Source organism: Ranitomeya variabilis, chromosome 4, assembly GCF_051348905.1.
Source record: "Ranitomeya variabilis isolate aRanVar5 chromosome 4, aRanVar5.hap1, whole genome shotgun sequence".
Lineage (NCBI taxonomy): Eukaryota > Metazoa > Chordata > Amphibia > Anura > Dendrobatidae > Ranitomeya > Ranitomeya variabilis.
The window spans coordinates 30,876,371-30,894,184 of NC_135235.1; the positions used below are offsets into that span (position 1 = coordinate 30,876,371).

The 17,814-nt window shown below is 46.4% G+C and overlaps 1 protein-coding gene across 1 annotated transcript in view; it reads right to left on the reverse strand.

Annotated features, from left to right (window-relative positions):
- Positions 1–17,814, reverse strand: part of ARMH3 (armadillo like helical domain containing 3) — a 57,756-nt gene that overhangs the window by 38,345 nt on the left and 1,597 nt on the right. The window contains exon 2 of the mRNA XM_077258270.1: positions 10,063–10,178. Coding sequence (XP_077114385.1) covers positions 10,063–10,164 — 102 coding nt within the window. The 5' untranslated portion in view covers positions 10,165–10,178. The remainder of the gene's footprint in view (positions 1–10,062; positions 10,179–17,814) is intronic.

Genomic DNA, 17,814 nt, shown 5'->3' on the forward strand with positions numbered 1-17,814 from the left:
TCCTCTATATACTACACCACACGGGACACATCCCCTATATACTGCACCACACGGGACACATCCTCTATATACTGCACCACACGGGACACATCCTCTATATACTACACCACACGGGACACATCCTCTATATACTACACCACACGGGACACATCCTCTATATACTGCACCACACGGGACACATCCTCTATATACTACACCACACGGGACACATCCTCTATATACTACACCACACGGGACACATCCTCTATATACTACACCACACGGGACACATCCTCTATATACTACACCACACGGGACACATCCTCTATATACTACACCACACGGGACACATCCTCTATATACTACACCACACATCCTCTATATACTGCACCACACGGGACACATCCTCTATATACTACACCACACGGGACACATCCTCTATATACTACACCACACGGGACACATCCTCTATATACTACACCGCACGGGACACATCCTCTATATACTACACCACACGGGACACATCCTCTATATACTACACCACACGGGACACATCCTCTATATACTACACCACACGGGACACATCCTCTATATACTACACCGCACGGGACACATCCTCTATATACTACACTACACAGGACACATCCTCTATATACTACACCACATGGGACACATCCTCTATATACTACACCACACGGGACACATCCTGTATATACTACACCACACAGGACACATCCTCTATATACTACACCACACGGGATATGACAGATCCCAGCATGTTAGGGGTTGTAGATTCACAACAGCAGGAGGGGTGAGACAGCTTATAATGTAATGCTATGGTGGGCTTCTAAAAAAAATAATAAATAAATCTGTAAAGCCACCAGTTTATGTGCAGCACATTGAGAGTTGTAGTTCCTCAACATCTGAAGATCACCAATTCCTATCTAGAATGAATTCCTTTCATTTGCTCCGTAAGTGGACTGATAATAACATATAATACGAGCTCTGGCCGTTCTCAGGATCACATGCAGGACAGCGACTCTCATTATTGTAGGAGCACAGAACAATGCCACTTTTGAAGACTGAATCGGTCTGCTCCCCATGAGGACGACGCGCCATCAAACCTATCATTTATGTTAATAATGAACAAATACCATGGTAACAAGAGGATCTAAAAGTTCTAGTTACCATGGATACCTTTGACAATTGCAATCTGTATATTTTGCATATGTACATGAAGCGAGTGAGAATATGCACCAGTAGAAATTAGTCTGAGCAGCGGCACAAAAGTCCGGCTGACATTGTTTACCCGTCCGCAGGAAATCGCAGGTAATCATTAACCCCTTAGAGATGCGGACACTTTTGCCTTTGTACTTTCTTTACTCACTAACCAACTACCATAACTTTACTTTATAGCCATACGACGACTTGTTTTCCGTCTGTTTGGTTTTTTATGTGGGGCGACTTGTAGTTTTGTATCACACTATTCATTTTACTGAAAACTGAGCAAAAAAAATTCCAAATGATGTGAAATTGAGAAGGAACAGCATTTTCATTGTCTTTTCTTTCCATTACTTATTTTGTGGCAAAAAAAAGTCCAATAACTTTCTTATACAGCAATATATATTTAGATATCATAGTTTATACATACAGAACTTTGAGCAAATAGGCGGTAATACATTTATACATAGAGCCTTATAGGCACTAACTGCACCCACTTTAGGGTCTATCGAAATAGAAACATTGTTTAAAGGATATTTGCTGCCAACGATCCTTAGTCCTAACCAAATATTTGGGGTAATCATCCCTGTGTCACCAGGTCCATTTTTTGTTTATTCACCCACTGAATGCAATTTATGTTCTTAAAAATTGTTTAATAAAAATGTTATTTTTAAACTATTTGGCAGATGCTTCCGTCTGTTTATAGGTTTAGTTTTATTGGGACTAGTTGGGCATCCAGACAGCTTTCTAATTTTTTTTTATTAATTTTTTAGGAGGTGATTTAACCAGAAATCTGCAATACTGACATTATGATTTTTTTTTCCTGGTTCCACGTTCACTGTGTGCAATAAAAGGAGATTTTTGTGTACTCACCGTAAAATCTCTTTCTCTTAGCCTCTAATTGGGGGACACAGGACCATGGGTGTTATGCTGCTGTCCACTAGGAGGCGACACTATGCATAATCTGAAAAAGATTAACTGTGGCTCCTCCTGTGCAGTATACACCCCTGGACGGCATCAGCCTTCTCCAGTTTTGTGCAAAAGCAGTAGGAGGAACATAACATGAATAACATAATTATGCCTGTAAGAAGGCAACTATGTACGAGCTCAAGAAACAATATGAGAACTCAACAGTTACAACAGCCCGGAAAGGGCAACAGGGTGGGAGCTGTGTCCCCCAATTAGAGGCTAAGAGAAAGAGATTTTACGGTGAGTACACAAAAATCTCCTTTACTCTGTCGCCTCATTGGGGGACACAGGACCATGGGACGTCCTAAAGCAGTCCCTGGGTGGGAAGCAATGGACGAATATTGTGCAGACCGGCCCGTACACTTAGGGCACCGCCGCCTGCAGGACACGTCTACCCAGGCTCGCGTCCGCTGAGGACTGGATATGAACCCTGTAGTGTTTAGTAAACGTGTGTAAGCTAGTCCAAGTGGCCGCCTTACACACTTGTTGTGCCGAAGCCTGGTGCCGAATGGCCCAGGAGGCCCCTACCGCCCGTGTAGAGTGTGCCGTAATACCGGCTGGAAGAGGAGAATTCTTAAGGCGATACGCCTCTTGTATGGTGGATTTGATCCACCTGGCAAGAGTAGCTTTGGAAGCTGGCATACCCTTGTGGCCGCCTTCCGGAAGGAGGAAAAGGGAATCAGACCTCCGGAAGGACGCAGTCCTAGACACGTATATACGCAAAGCCCTGACAAGGTCAAGCGTATGCAGAGCCTTCTCCACTCTATGAACCGGAACCGGACAAAGGGATGGTAGTGAAATTTCCTCATTGAGGTGGAAGTCGGACACAACCTTTGGGAGGAAGGATGGGACCGTACGAAGAACTACCTTGTCCTGGTGAAATGCCAGGAAAGGCCGTCTGCAGGAGAGTGCTGTCAGTTCAGACACCCTGCGTAGCGAGGTGATTGCCACCAGGAAAACCACCTTCTGGGAAAGAAGGCGGAGCGGGACCTCCTTAAGAGGTTCGAAGGGTGGTTCCTGCAATGCTGTCAGGACCAGGTTGAGGTCCCACGTTTCTAGTGGTCGTCTGTAGGGGGGAACCAATCGGGAAACCCCCTGAAGGAAAGTCCTTACTTGCGGCTTGGTAGCAATGCGCTTTTGGAAAAGCACTGAGAGGGCTGACACCTGGCTCTTAAGCGAGCCCAAGGACAGCCTGGCCTCCAGACCCGATTGGAGAAAACCAAGTACTTTGGGTATGGAATAAGGGAGTGGGATCTGGCCACGAGATTCGCACCAGGTAAAGAAAGCTTTCCAGGTACGGTAATAAATCTTGGCAGAGGCTGGTTTCCGTGCTCTGATCATGGTTCCAATGACATCTGCCGAGAGCCCTGCCTGGGTTAGAACCCAGGTCTCAAGGGCCACGCCGTCAAATTGAGAGCCCCTGAGTTCTGGTGGTAGAACGGCCCTTGTGATAGAAGATCGTGGCGGTCGGGGAGACGCCAAGGAGCGTCTGCTGTGAGTTGTACGATGTCGGCGTACCATGTGCGTCTGGGCCAGTCTGGTGCAATGAGGATGGTTGGAACTCCCTCTTGTTTGATCTTCCTCACCACTCTGGATATCAGGGGGAGAGGTGGAAAAATGTACAGAAGCTGGAACTGGGTCCAGTCCTGAACCAGAGCGTCTGCTCCGAGCGACCGCGGATCGTGTGTTCTGGCAATGAAGTTGGAGACCTTGGCATTGAAATGGGATGCCATTAGGTCCACATCCGGGGTCCCCCAGCGGAGACAGATCTGTTGAAAAATTTCGGGATGGAGAGACCACTCTCCCGAGTCTATTCCTTGTCGGCTGAGGAAGTCTGCTTCCCAGTTGTCCACACCCGGAATGTGGACCGCCGAAAGAACCGACCCTGTGTCCTCCGCCCAGCGGAGGATATGTGACACTTCCCGCATCGCCTGGGTACTGCGGGTCCCCCCTTGATGATTCACATATGCCACAGCCGTGGCATTGTCCGACTGTATCCTGATGTGAGAGGCTGCCAGTAAGTGATGGAAGGCCCTCAATGCCAGTAGGATGGCACGAATTTCCAGGATGTTGATGGGCATGGTCGCTTCCGCTGGGGACCACTTGCCCTGTGCCCTGTGGTGTAGGTGCACCGCACCCCAACCCGTCAGGCTCGCGTCGGTGGTCAGGACCTTCCATTGACCTGAGAGAAAGGATTTCCCCTTTGCTAGCGAGGTTGGCTTGAGCCACCAGTGCAGGGACCTCCTGGTTGACGACGTTAGCTGGAACTCCCTGTCGAGAGAAAAGGGATTCCTGTCCCAGGACTTGAGAATGGCTAGTTGGAGAGGTCTGAGGTGAAACTGGGCAAATGGGACAGCTTCTATTGCCGCTGCCATCTTGCCGAGAACTCTCATGGCAAACCGGAGAGATCGAGGGGGTTTGCGGAGGAGGGTGCGAACTGCTAGTCGGAGAGCCAGTGCCTTGTCCTTGGGAAGGAGCACTAGACCCCTGGAGGTGTTGAATAACATTCCCAGGAAGGTCAGGGACTGACTCGGGGTTGGTGATGACTTTTGTAGGTTGATTAACCAGCCCATGCGACTGAGAGTATCGGTTGTGATTGAGACGCTGAGCTCGCAGTCCTTGAAGGTGGGAGCCTTGATGAGTAGATCGTCCAGGTATGGAACGACTACTATGCCTCTGGAGTGCAGGACATCCATGGTGGCTGCCATGACCTTGGTGAACACTCTGGGAGCCGTGGCGAGTCCAAAGGGGAGAGCCACGAATTGGTAGTGGTCCTGGCCTATTGCGAACCTGAGAAACCTCTGATGGGCAGGTGCAATGGGTATATGCAGGTATGCGTCTTGTATGTCTATGGAGGCGAGATATTCTCCCTTCTCCATGGACGCAATGATGGACCGAAGGGACTCCATGCGGAAATGACGGACCCGTACATAGTTGTTGAGCTGTTTTAGGTCTAGTATGGGCCGTACACTGCCTCCTTTCTTGGGAACTACGAACAGATTGGAGTAGAACCCTCGGAAGCGGTCGGTCGTGGGTACCGGTACTATGACTCCTGATTGACAAAGCGAGGAGACCGCTTGGTGATAGGCTCGAGCCTTGGCTGGCGGTTTTGGGGGGACAGAGAGGAAGAACCGGTCCGGTGGGTTGGAGGTGAAGTCTATTTTGTATCCGGAAGACACTAGTTCCGTGACCCACCTGTCTTCTGTAATAGGCAGCCAGACTTGATGAAAGAGCAAAAGTCGGCCGCCTACTGGTGTGGTGTCTTCCGGAGTCCGTGAGTCATGAGGAGGAGAAGGTCTGAGATTTTCCTCCTCTGGGCTTAGACTGGCCTGCTTTTGACTGCCAGGTCTTGTCCGACCTTTGCGTCGATCGTGAGTTGTCCCTGCGTGGGGAACGGTTACGATTTTGTACTGGACGCGAGACGGACCAGCCGGAGGAATTCCGAAAGGATCGGAATCGAGTTTGGTTACGCTTCTTGTAAGTGCGTTTAGGTTTCAGTTGGGGAAGAGAAGTACTCTTACCCCCTGTGGCGTTGGATATCATAGTGTCCAACTGTTCACCGAAAAGTCTCCCACTGAGGTAGGGGAGGTGCGTGAGGGACTTCTTTGAGGCTGCGTCCGCTTTCCATTCCCGCAGCCAGAGGATACGCCGAATCGTGATGGCGTTTGATGCTATCCCCGCGACTCCCCTTGCTGAATCCAGAGCTGCATGGAGCATGTAATCTGCTACAACAGCAATTTGAACCGCTTGGTCCGACAGTTCAGGAGCGGATGCTTGGAAGGCTTGTAAATTCTTTGCCCAGGCCAGGATGGCCTTGGCAGCCCAAACTGAGGCGAACGCGGGAGCCAGGGATGCCCCTGCTGCCTCGAAAATTGAACGAGCCATGCGTTCTACCTGCCGGTCTGCTGCGTCCCTTAGGGTTGAGCTATCTGGCAGTGAAAGGAGGGTCTGTGCTGCTAGCCTGGAGACTGGGGGATCCACTTCAGGTGGATCTGTCCATTCCTTGGTGTCCTTCTGTGGGAAGGGGTACCTCGCCTCCAGATATTTGCGATTAGCGAATTTTTTCTCAGGCTGTGAGAGCTGTTTTTTAAGGATCGCCTTAAACTCTGGGTGGTTAGAAAAAACCTTAGCGATATTATGTCCTCAACTAGCGCTGTATTGCTAGGAGGGATTGGGATCAGGGACCCCTCAGTTTCTCTGTCTGAGTCAGAGTCGCAGATACCTTCCGAATCCTGTGTATCACTGAGGCGTCCCCTGCTGGGTGAGCTGGGGAGGAGGCCTTCTCTGGTTGGGGATTGCGGAGATCTGCATTGTCTGTCCCTGGAATGGGACGGTCTAGATGACCTGGAGCAACGGTGTCTCTCCCTAGAGGGGGATGACCGTGTGCTATGGGATGACGCAGATGGACTTGATCTATGGATCCGCTTGCGTCCTGACCTAGACGTGGATGTGCCAGGGTCATCTTGTTCCTGAGTCAAGCTCTCCCGTTGTTGGGTAACGGTCATAGCCGGGGCATGACCCTGCAGAGCCTGAAGCAATGTGGAAGTTAGGTTATCTATAGACTGCGTCATAGATTGCGATATCTGAGTAGCCCATTCCGGTGTGGCATTAGACACCGAGGCATTGGCAGGGGCTTCTTGAGGCTGTGACACAGTAGTTTGTATACAGTTCTGACAATGCGGGTACGTGCTACTACTGGGGAGAGCGGTCCCGCAGGCTGTGCAGAATGCATAATAGCAGTTCTGCCTGGTTCTCTTAGACCTTGAGCCCGGCATAGTGCACAGAGTGCAGAAGTGCTGCCAGCAGATGGACCTTACAGGGGTAGAGAACCTACAGGGGAGCCTTATAGGTAATATGGATTCACAGCTGAGTAAAGATAACCCAGCTGTGATCTTACCCCACCAGTGTACCCCTAGGTCCAGCGCCGAAAATCCACAGTCCTGTGCCCCCCGGAGACTGGCTGCCTGGTCCTGAAGGACCGGGAGATGCAGGGTTAATCTGCAGCCGAAAATGGCTGCAGAGACAGAAGAGAGAGGAGGAGAAGGGGGCGGAGAGCTGGAAAAAGGCGGCAAGGCTATAAAAAACCCGCCCTTTCTGTCTCGATCCGCCCCTTGTATGACACTGTAGAGTGTCATATTTGTCATCCGGGGGGCGGGCCGGGGGGCGGAGAGGAGGCTGCTGCTTCAGCTAGGCCGAAGCCGGGGCCTAAATTAGATGCCTGAGGCCCAGAAGGGCTCCAGGCCGGCGCGAAAGTCCGGGAGGGGGTCGGATCTGAACCGGACCCCTCCGGATTTGAAGGCAGGATGGCGGTGGGGCTATAAGCGGAAGGGGGAGCCCGGCTGGGGTCCCCCTGAGGCAGTATAGAGCTGGTGCTGCCGCAGAGACAGGGACGCAGGGAACCCTGTGTCTGTATGTGCCATGCCTGCCTGCACTCCCCCCCGGCCCCAACAGGAGCCCGCAGCTGGGCTGGGGTCCCTGGATGCAGGCGCAGTGTGCTGGCCCATTGCTGGGAGCTGTAGGATGCTGCCTGTACAGGCCTTACCTGAGGTGTCTCAACCTAATACCCCCAGAGGGGGATAGGGAGGGTGCTGTTGTCACACCTTCAGGGGCCTTTATCCTCGCCTCGACCTCAACCCAGAAACCAAAAAGAATTGGGGAAGGAGGGGGGTCTCGACTTCGAACCAGCACCCGAGGGGCTGGGGAAGGAGCAGCATGGGGAATAGCCATCTCAACTTCAACTGGGCACCCCATAACAGGGGGCCGAGGAAGGAGCCATGCCGGGGGTCTCACAGGAGACCCTCTTTTCTTCATCTGTAATCCCGTCGGAAAAAAACGGAGTAAAAATCTTTAGGTGTGCCTCCTTTGCGACACTAAGCAAAAACTGGAGAAGGCTGATGCCGTCCAGGGGTGTATACTGCACAGGAGGAGCCACAGTTAATCTTTTTCAGATTATGCATAGTGTCGCCTCCTAGTGGACAGCAGCATAACACCCATGGTCCTGTGTCCCCCAATGAGGCGACAGAGTAATAAATATTTTAAGAATTTTTTAGTTTGAAAAATTGATATCCAATGTGTTATTTTTATTTTATTTTTTTAGATTTTGCTATTAGTGCTTGAGTAAAAATTAGATTCATTTAAAGGGTTATTCTCATGGTGATAAATGGTTATAAAAATGGTTGTAAAAAAAAAAAAAATCATCTTCGCCCGCCCTCGTCTTATTTGATTGACAGTTCTAGCTTTATAGAGGCTGAGAAGGGCAGAGATACAAAATAAGCTGGTGGCAAGGTGCACTGAACTGCTTGGTCACACCAAGGGTGCACTGAACTGCTTGGTCACACCAAGGGTGCACTGAACTGCTTGGTCACACCAAGGGTGCACTGAACTGCTTGGCCACACCAAGGGTGCACATAGCACGTGTGCTTGGTTTGCACAGTCATTGTTTGCTTTTTAAGTAGATATCTATGACAGAGCCCCTTCCTCTGTGAAACAACTTTAACCCCTTTCTGTTTTGTACAGCTGACATGTGCCCGCAATAGCGGCGGGTGGATCGCGATTATTAACTAGTTAAATGCCGCTGTCATACACTGACAGCGGCATTTAACAAGCGCTTCCGGCCATCCGGCCGGAAATGCGCGCACCGCTGACCCCCGTCATGTGATCAGCGATGTGTTGACATAACAACCAGAGGTCTCTTTGAGACCTCTATGGTTGTTGATGCCAGATTGCTGTGAGCGCCACCCTGTGGTCGGCGCTCATAGCAATGCAGTAAATCTGCTACATAGGCGCGACCTGAGCATCGCCCCTATGTAGCACAGCTGATCAGGCTATGCCCGCTTCTAGCCTCCCATTGAGGCTATTGAAGCACGGCAAAAGAAATAAAATATATATATATATATTAAAAAATCTGAACAAAAAAAAAAAATATACAAGTTCAAATCACCCCCCTTTCGCCCCATTCAAAATAAAACAATAAAAAAATAAATAAAACCTACACATATTTAGTATCGCTGCGTTCAGAATTGCCCGATCAATAAAAAAAAAAATTAACCCGAACGCTAAACGGCGTAGCGAGAAAAAAATTTACAAATGCCAGAATTAGTTTTTTTTTTGTTGTTGCCGCGACATTGCATTAAGATGCAATAACAGGCGATCAAAAGAACACATCTGCACCAAAATGGTATCATTAAAAACGCCAGCTCGGCACGCAAAAAATAAGCCCTCACCCAACCCCAGATCACGAAAAATGGAGACTCTACAGGTCCTGGAAAATGGCGCCATTTTTTTTTTTTTTTTTTTTTTAGCAAAGTTTGGAATTTTTTTTCACCAAAGAACCTAGACATGTTAGGTGTCTATGAACTCGTAATGACCTGGAGAATCAAAATATCAGGTCAGTTTTAGCATTTAGTGACCCTGGCAAAAAAAGTCAAACAAAAAACAAGTGTGGGATTGCACTTTTTTTGCAATTTCACCACACTTGGAATTTTTTTTCTCCCCATTTTCTAGTACACGACATGGTAAAATGGTGTCATTCAAGTACAACTCGTGCCGCAAAAAATAAGCTAACATGGCCATATTGACGGAAAAATAAAAAAAAGTTATGGCTCTGGGAAGGAGGGGAGCGAAAAACAAAAATGCAAAAACGAAAAGAGTTCCGAGGGTTAAAGGGTTACATGACCAGGAACAGGGATAACTCGGATTCCGGTCATTACAGCAGGATGCTGGTACAGGTTACCGCCGGCACCACCTGTTAACGGCGCCGACATGGGGTCCGGTAACAGCATCACAATTGGGCCATAAAGGGACGTCTTTTTGCAGGAAAAAGTTTAAAGGGTTCACGTCACAATAAATATTATTATTCTTATTATTATTATTATTAATAATAAAGCAGCTTACCGTAAAGATCTCATCGTACATCAGCACCACCTTCTCTTTCAAAGGCTTCTTGTTGGCCGATGATTTTCGGAGGAGCCCGACTTTCTTCTCTACTTGCGCCATGGTTTACGCATAATCTGGAGAAATAATGGAAAAGGCTGGAATTAAGCAAGAGAATTATCGATGTGACGTCATCGCTGCAAACGAAGACCAATTGGGGCAACGACGAATTTATCCCATAAGGAAAAGGAATTTTACTTTTATCCCGTTTCGCCCGTTATCACTTGCTGTTATGAGCGGGGCAGCCTGCTTATCTAGGCTCAGGCAGGGATGGAAGGCCTGTCACTCAGATTATCACATTCAGGTTCACGGCAGGCTGTAAAGTGAGCTGTTATTGTAGAGATTGCGCTGACATCTAGTGGCGATTATGAAAATTGCACTTTTTTCATATAATGCAGATTAACCCTACAAGCCGACGTCAGGATTCCGACAGCACCAGCTTAGTAACCTTCCATGTCGTGCTTTATGGTTCTGTGACACCTGACAGGCTTAGATACATTAACCTCAGCTAAGTGTATCACACAAAATAGAGGTAGCTGCACCATCTCAACAGAGTGTATCACACAACTAGCTCAGATACACTGCTTAACAAACGTCATCAAACCTCACAGACTTAGATACAGAAGTTCAGCTGATAGAATCACAAAATAAAGGTGTAGATGCAGTATCTCAGCAGATAGTACCACAAGTGACAGGCTTAGACACGCCGGCCCAGCAAACAGTATCAGACGGAGGGTTATATGAAGTGGTTGAGCAGACGGTATCACACGTGATGTGCTTAGATACACTGGATCAGGAACCAGTATCACACGTGATAGAATTAGATACACTACTAAACTAGTATCACAATCCGCTAAGCAGATGGTATGTCTAAGGCTGGTTTCACACTTGCGTTTTTGTCTGCATGCGTTTTTTAAAAAAACGCATGTGTGAAAAACGCATGTAAACGCGGTAAAACGCATGCGTTTTTTAGACGCATGCGTTTTTATAGAAAAACACAAGAAAACACAAGAAAAAACAAGAAAACCCTAACCCTACCCCTAAACGTGACTGAAATACGTGGCACTGAAATACGTGCAACTGAAATACGTGGTACTTAAATACGTGGCACGTGGCACTTAAATACGTGGCACGTGGCACTTAAATACGTGGCACGTGGCACTTAAATACGTGGCACGTGGCACTTAAATACGTGGCACGTGGCACTTAAATACGTGGCACGTGGCACTTAAATACGTGGCACTTAAATATGTGGCACGTGGCACTTAAATACGTGGCACGTGGCACTTAAATACGTGCCACGTGGCACTTAAATATGTGCCACGTGGCACTTAAATACGTGGCACTCAAATACGTGGCACGTGGCACTTAAATACGTCGCACGTGGCACTTAAATACGTGGCATGTGGCACTTAAATACGTGGCACGTGGCACTTAAATACGTGGCACGTGGCATACGTGGCACTGAAATACGTGATACGTGGCACTTAAATACGTGGCAATATGACTGTCAGAAAATGTTCATTAAACGGTTAGGGGTGAGGTTAGGGGTAGAGTTAGGGTTAGGGTCCCTTTATCACCTTGATGGTGGTGGGTGGCTTTTCAGTGTGTTTTCTGGTTTTTTTCTATAAAAACGCATGCGTTTTTAGCACAAACAAACGCATGTGCTTAAAAACGCATGCGTTTACATAGACAGCAATGCATTTTTTTTGCCGCGAAAAAACGCATGCGTTTTTTCGCGGCAAAAAAACGCGCAAGAAAATACTGCAGGTAGCATTTTTGAAAATGAACGCATGCAGACAAAAAACGCATGCGTTTGAAAACGCGACCAAACGCATGTGCAAAAAACGCATGCGTTTTCAATGTTAAATATAGGGAAAAAACGCATGCGTTTTTTGTGCAAAAAACGCTGCAGACAAAAACGCAAGTGTGAAACCAGCCTAAGCCTGCGTGTGATACTATCTCAACTGACAGTATCATACATTATAGAATTAGATACACCATCTCAGCAGAAATCATCATATACAGGCTTAAGTGCTTAGATACACCAGCTCCACCGATAGTATCCTGCATGATAGGTTTAGATACACAACTCAGCACAAAGTATCATATGAAGGCTTAGATACACCATTTCAACCGATACCTAATAGGATTAGATATGCTGCTAAACTAGAATCACTCATGATTGGATTAGATACACCATCTCAGCAGAACGCATCTTATACAGGCTTAGATACACCAGCTCCACTGATAGTATCATGCATGATAAGATTAGATACACGGCTCAGCGGAAAATATTATATGCAGACTCAGATACACCATCTCAACCAATGTGTGTTAGATACACAGCTCAGTGGAAAGTATATGTTGGCATAGATACACCATCTCAATTGATAATATCATGCATGATAGAATTAGATGCCCCATGCTTGCACGCGGCCATTATTCTGTGCCCCCCCCCCCCCAATGGTCACAGTGCGGTCAGGACACTCGCAGAACAGAGGATTACTTGTCCGCAGATCAGATCACCCCCCAGATAACGACATCTCATAATCTGATTACACAAATGTAATCAAGGAGAGATCAGCGGTTACTGATCAGCGGTCCTGGGGGGGCTCTGCATGAGATACGTTTCTGAAAAACACTGGAGTCCACCAAGCGGCTGATAACAGCGAGCAGTAGATGCATTCACCAGCATTGCAAATAGACACAGATCCTACATAACTCCTTTGGCTGCGATCACACAGGACGTGAACGACATAAATATTTAATTTGCATCAGACCTGCAGTCACATGAGGATTTTTACAAACGTTCAAAAATATATATTAAAAGAAAAAAAAACAATGATTTTCACTTGTCCCCCGATCTATAGACTCCGCACATCTTACATATCGCAGCGGCGGATTCTGCGGCGTTCATTATCATTCCCGGGCACAGGCGCTACCAAGTCACAACCCCTTCACACAACTATTAGGAGATATGCCGAAAGTCAGACCCCCGCTAATCTGACACCGAGGACCTATCCCAAGAATAAGTCAGGCTAGGTTCACATCACGTTAAGGCATTCCGATAATCGGATGTGCTAACGATGAGCCCCAAATTGTCCTTATTTTTGCGACCGTGCTAACGCATGGTAGCATTGCATCGGCCTGCGCTAGCAATAGAGTTCAATGCACAGCGAATGCTTCTGTTCACCGTAACGTACCCGAAAACGTAGTAGTCCAGTATGACGATGCGTCACAAAGTAACGGACCAACGCTAGGATGCGTTACACTAATTGAAGTCTATGGGCGCGGTAACATCCGTTAAACGGAATGCCCTAACGAGATGTGAACCTAGCCTCAGTAATATTATCATCGCGGAATGCCTCTTTAAGTGGTTAAAGGGAATGTGACATCAGAATATAATCTATTGTTTAACCCCTTCCTAGCACCATGTACCAATACCAGAAAAGAGTTGTACTGGTACATCCAGGTGACTGTGATAGATAGATAGATAGATAGATAGATAGATAGATAGATAGATAGATAGATAGATAGATAGATAGATAGATAGATAGATAGATAGATAGATAGATAATAGATAGATAATAGATAATAGATTTGATGATAGATGATAGATAGATAGATAGATAGACAGATACCGTATATACTCAAGTATAAGTCGAGATTTTCAGCCCATTTTTTGGGGGCCGAAAGTCCCCCTCTCGGCTTAAACTCGAGTCATACCCATGGGTCGGCAGGGGAGGGGGAGCGGGGGCTGCCTAATAATACTCACCTGCTCCTGGCGCGGTCCCTAGTTCTCCCGGCGTCTCAGCTTCTTCCTGTACTGAGTGGTCACATGGTACCGCTCATTACACTAATGAATATGTGGCTCCACCTCCCATAGGGGTGGAGCCGCATATTCATTACTTTAAGGAGCGGTAACGGTGACCGCTCAGTACAGGAAGAAGCTGCAGCGTCGGGGAAGCAGGGACTGCACAGCGACAGGAGCAGGTGAGTATAACGGGGAGGGGAGCGCTGTGCAATATTCACCTGCTCCTCGTTCTGGCGCCGCTCCGTCTTCAGTGTCTTCTGCAGTGACGCTCAGGTCAGAGGGCGTGGTGACGTGGTTAGTGCGCGACCTCTGCCTGAACGTCAGTGCAGAAGTCAGGTGAATATTGAAAGTGCCGGGGGCCTGAGCGACGGAGAGGTGAGTATGTGATTTTTTTTTTTTTTATAGCAGCAACAGCAAATGGGGCAAGTGTCTGTATGGAGCATCTTATGGGGCCATTGTAAACTTTATGGAGCATTATATGGGGCTCCTGATTCAATATGGATATTCAAAAACACTTAGCCTGCTGATGTCTCAATTAATTTTACTTTTATTGGTATCTATTTTTACTTTTCTTTCAAAGAATTTTTTTTTTTTTCTTTCAAAGAATTTATCTATTTTTACTTTTGACATTTACCGGTAGCTGCTGCATTTTCCACCCTAGGCTTATACTCGAGTCAATAAGTTTTCCCAGTTTTTTGTGGCAAAATTAGGGGGGCCGGCTTATACTCAAGTATATACAGTAGATAGATGATAGATAGATAATAGATAGATAGATAGATCATAGATAATAGATTGATGATAGATAGATAGATAGATAGATATATTGATAATAGATAGATAAAAATTGTAACAGCATCAAAGTATTACCTCAGATGATATGCAGAGTTTTCCCAACCAATAATCCAATGGTTTCCAACAATAGAATAAAAAAGGAAAACAGCACAAAAAAATGAAAAAGTGGACTTCATTGCCCAATGGCGTGGCTGTATACACATACATAGAGTAAATAAGGAGAAAAAAAAACAAGTAAAAAAAAAGGACCGTGAAAAAAATAAAATCACATTTTTGCTACAAAAAAAATGTTCTTTTAGCCCCAAATTTTTTAATTTTCACACGGGTAACAGGAGAAACTAGAGTACAGAGATATCCCATATGTGGAGGAAAACTACTGTTTGGGTGCACGGCAGGGCTCGGAAGGGAAGGAATGTAATTTTGGATGGAATAGCTTGCGGATGCCACGTCACATTTGAAGAGCCCACGAGGTGCCAAGACAGCAGACACCTCCACAAGTGACCCCATTTTGGAAACTACACCTCTCAAGGAATTCATCTAGGAGAGTAGTGAGTATTTTTAACTCTCAGGTGATTCACAGAATTTTATAACGTTGGCCTGAGTAAATGCAATATTACTACTTTTTCCACTAAAAATGTTGCTTTGGCTCCAAGTTGGAAATTTTCAAAAGAAATGATAGGAGAAAATGGACGAAACAATTTCTTACACAATTTCTCCTGAGTACATCAATTCCCAACAAGTGTTTGAAAACTATTTTTGAGGCACAGAGGAAATCTGAGAAGGGAAAACGTGCCATGTTGGACTGCAGGTGTGTCATAGTTATACCATTGGGTGGAGAAGAAAAAATAATTCACATTTTTACCTAAAAAAAATTTGTTTAGCCGCCGATTTCACATTTTTACAAGGGGAAAAGGGGTAACAATAGCACCAAAATGTTGTCCCACAATTTCTGCTGAACGTGGAAATTCCCCATATGTGGCTGTACAGTATTGCTTTCCCATACGGAGAGACTCGGGAAGAACGGAGCGCTATTTGCTTCTTGGAGTGCAGATATTCCTAGAATAGTTTGTGGACTCCATATAAGAGCTAGAAGGGCAGAAACCCCCTCAAGTGACCCCACTATGAAAATTATATCACTCTGGGACGGTTTTGACTCCATGGGTGTTTTCCAAAAACAAGCAGCAGTGAATGTTACTAAGTAAAAATTGCAAACTGTCGTTGTAGTGCCCATACATTGTGCCCAGCTCATGCACCCGTAAGGTAGGCGGGCTCTCAACGCTACAGAAAAGCCAAACATGTGGACCCTATATGTGGTTTAGGCACGCTGGGGCAACATGATTTCAGTGCGGAGTTTGGTGGGTTGTTTTTTTTTTGGTGGGGGTTTTGTGGGGGCGAGAAGCTGTAGCGCTTTTCCAGTAACATGGAATCCCACTGTATTTCCTTTGACAGATGACAGGAGCGTTTATTGGGAACATTTTACATGACATTTGGGATCACATTTATCCTGCGCTCTACGTTGAGCACTTACTTTAGGGTTTCCATCTAAATCTCCGAGTGACATGATTCAGATGGATCCCCCAAGGGATCCATTCACTATAATAAGGCAGCAGAGTTACTCTGGACTCCATCTGGACTCTGTTCAGTGTTGTCCTTCTTTTCAGAAGTGCACAAAACTGTGGCAGACCGTGCCTTTATGCACACCTTACAAGACGGACACCGCCGGATCACAGGTCAGATGGCGTCCACACTGCCTCCATCTGTCTCATTATAGGGAATCTTCCGCTGGGGGTTCTGTCTGACTCACGTATTTCCGGATTTACACGGAAACCCCAGTGCACGCGCTCAGTGCAGAGTGCAGGATAAAGGTGTGCCGAGCCTTACTGTGATCTTTGGGAGGCAGAAAGAACAAATCAACAGCAGGTGAAGAATTGGTTTTATTTTTTACGTCGTTCTTCATGTGGCATAAGTGATTAGGTGACTTTATTCTTCGGGTTGGTGCGATTACCAGATTTATATTGGGTTGTTATGTTTGGCGGCTGTCACTCACTGAAAGATGCTTTTTATACAAAAAATTATTTTTGCATCACCATATTTTGAGAGCTATAATTTTTCCGTATTTCTACCGACAGTCCTGTGAGGTCTTGTTTTTTGAGGGTCGAGTTTTCTTTTTATTGGTACCATTTTTGGGCAAATGACTTTTTTAATCTCTTTTTATTCCGATTTTTCGGAGGCAGAATGAACAAAAACCAGCAATTCAGAAAATTGTTCTTTTGTTTTGTTATGCCGTTCACCAATGTGGTAAAATTGATAAAAGCTTTATTCTTCGGGTCAGTACGATTACAGCGATACCAAAGTTATATCTTTTTTATGTTTTGCTGCTTTTACACAATAAAAACTCTTAGAAAAAAAAAAGAATTGTTTTTCCATTCTTCAAGAACGAGCTGATTTAGAGCCTGGATGCCGGATGGAGAATGATGACAACTTGTCTCGTCAGAATCCCCCATAGGTGTTCGGTTGGGGTCAGATCAGGAGACACTTGGCCACTGAGTCACTTTCACCCTGCTCTTCTTCAGAAATAGAACAGGTGGTTGTTTATTATCATTGTCATGTTGGGAAAGTGCACGTCTACCAAGGGCACGGAGTGATGGCGGCATCTTCTCCCTCATTATACAGCAGTACGTCTGTGAGTTCATGATCAATGACATGTAGCCCCTGACACCAGCAGCTCATGCCGCCCCACATAAGGACGCTGCCACCACCATGTTTCACTGTAGGCATCAGGCATTTTTTTTTGCACTCCTCACCTTTGTGACACCATACAATTGTGAACACATCAGGTCCAATAACTTTGGTCTCATCACTCCAGAGTCCCAGAGCTATTTGTTTTTTCAGCATGGGTCCTGGCACATTGTAGGCAGCTTTTTTGTACAAGACACCAATGCATGACGTTTCTCTGCAGTGTAAGCTTTATTGTGTCACAGGTAGCAATCACCTGCAGTGAATGTGCATGTCCATTTTCTTCAACCCTTCTCATAAGAACATGCTCCTATTTAGGTGGTAACTTCTGTGGTCGCCTGGTCTCTATACGATGGTTGCAGTTCCAT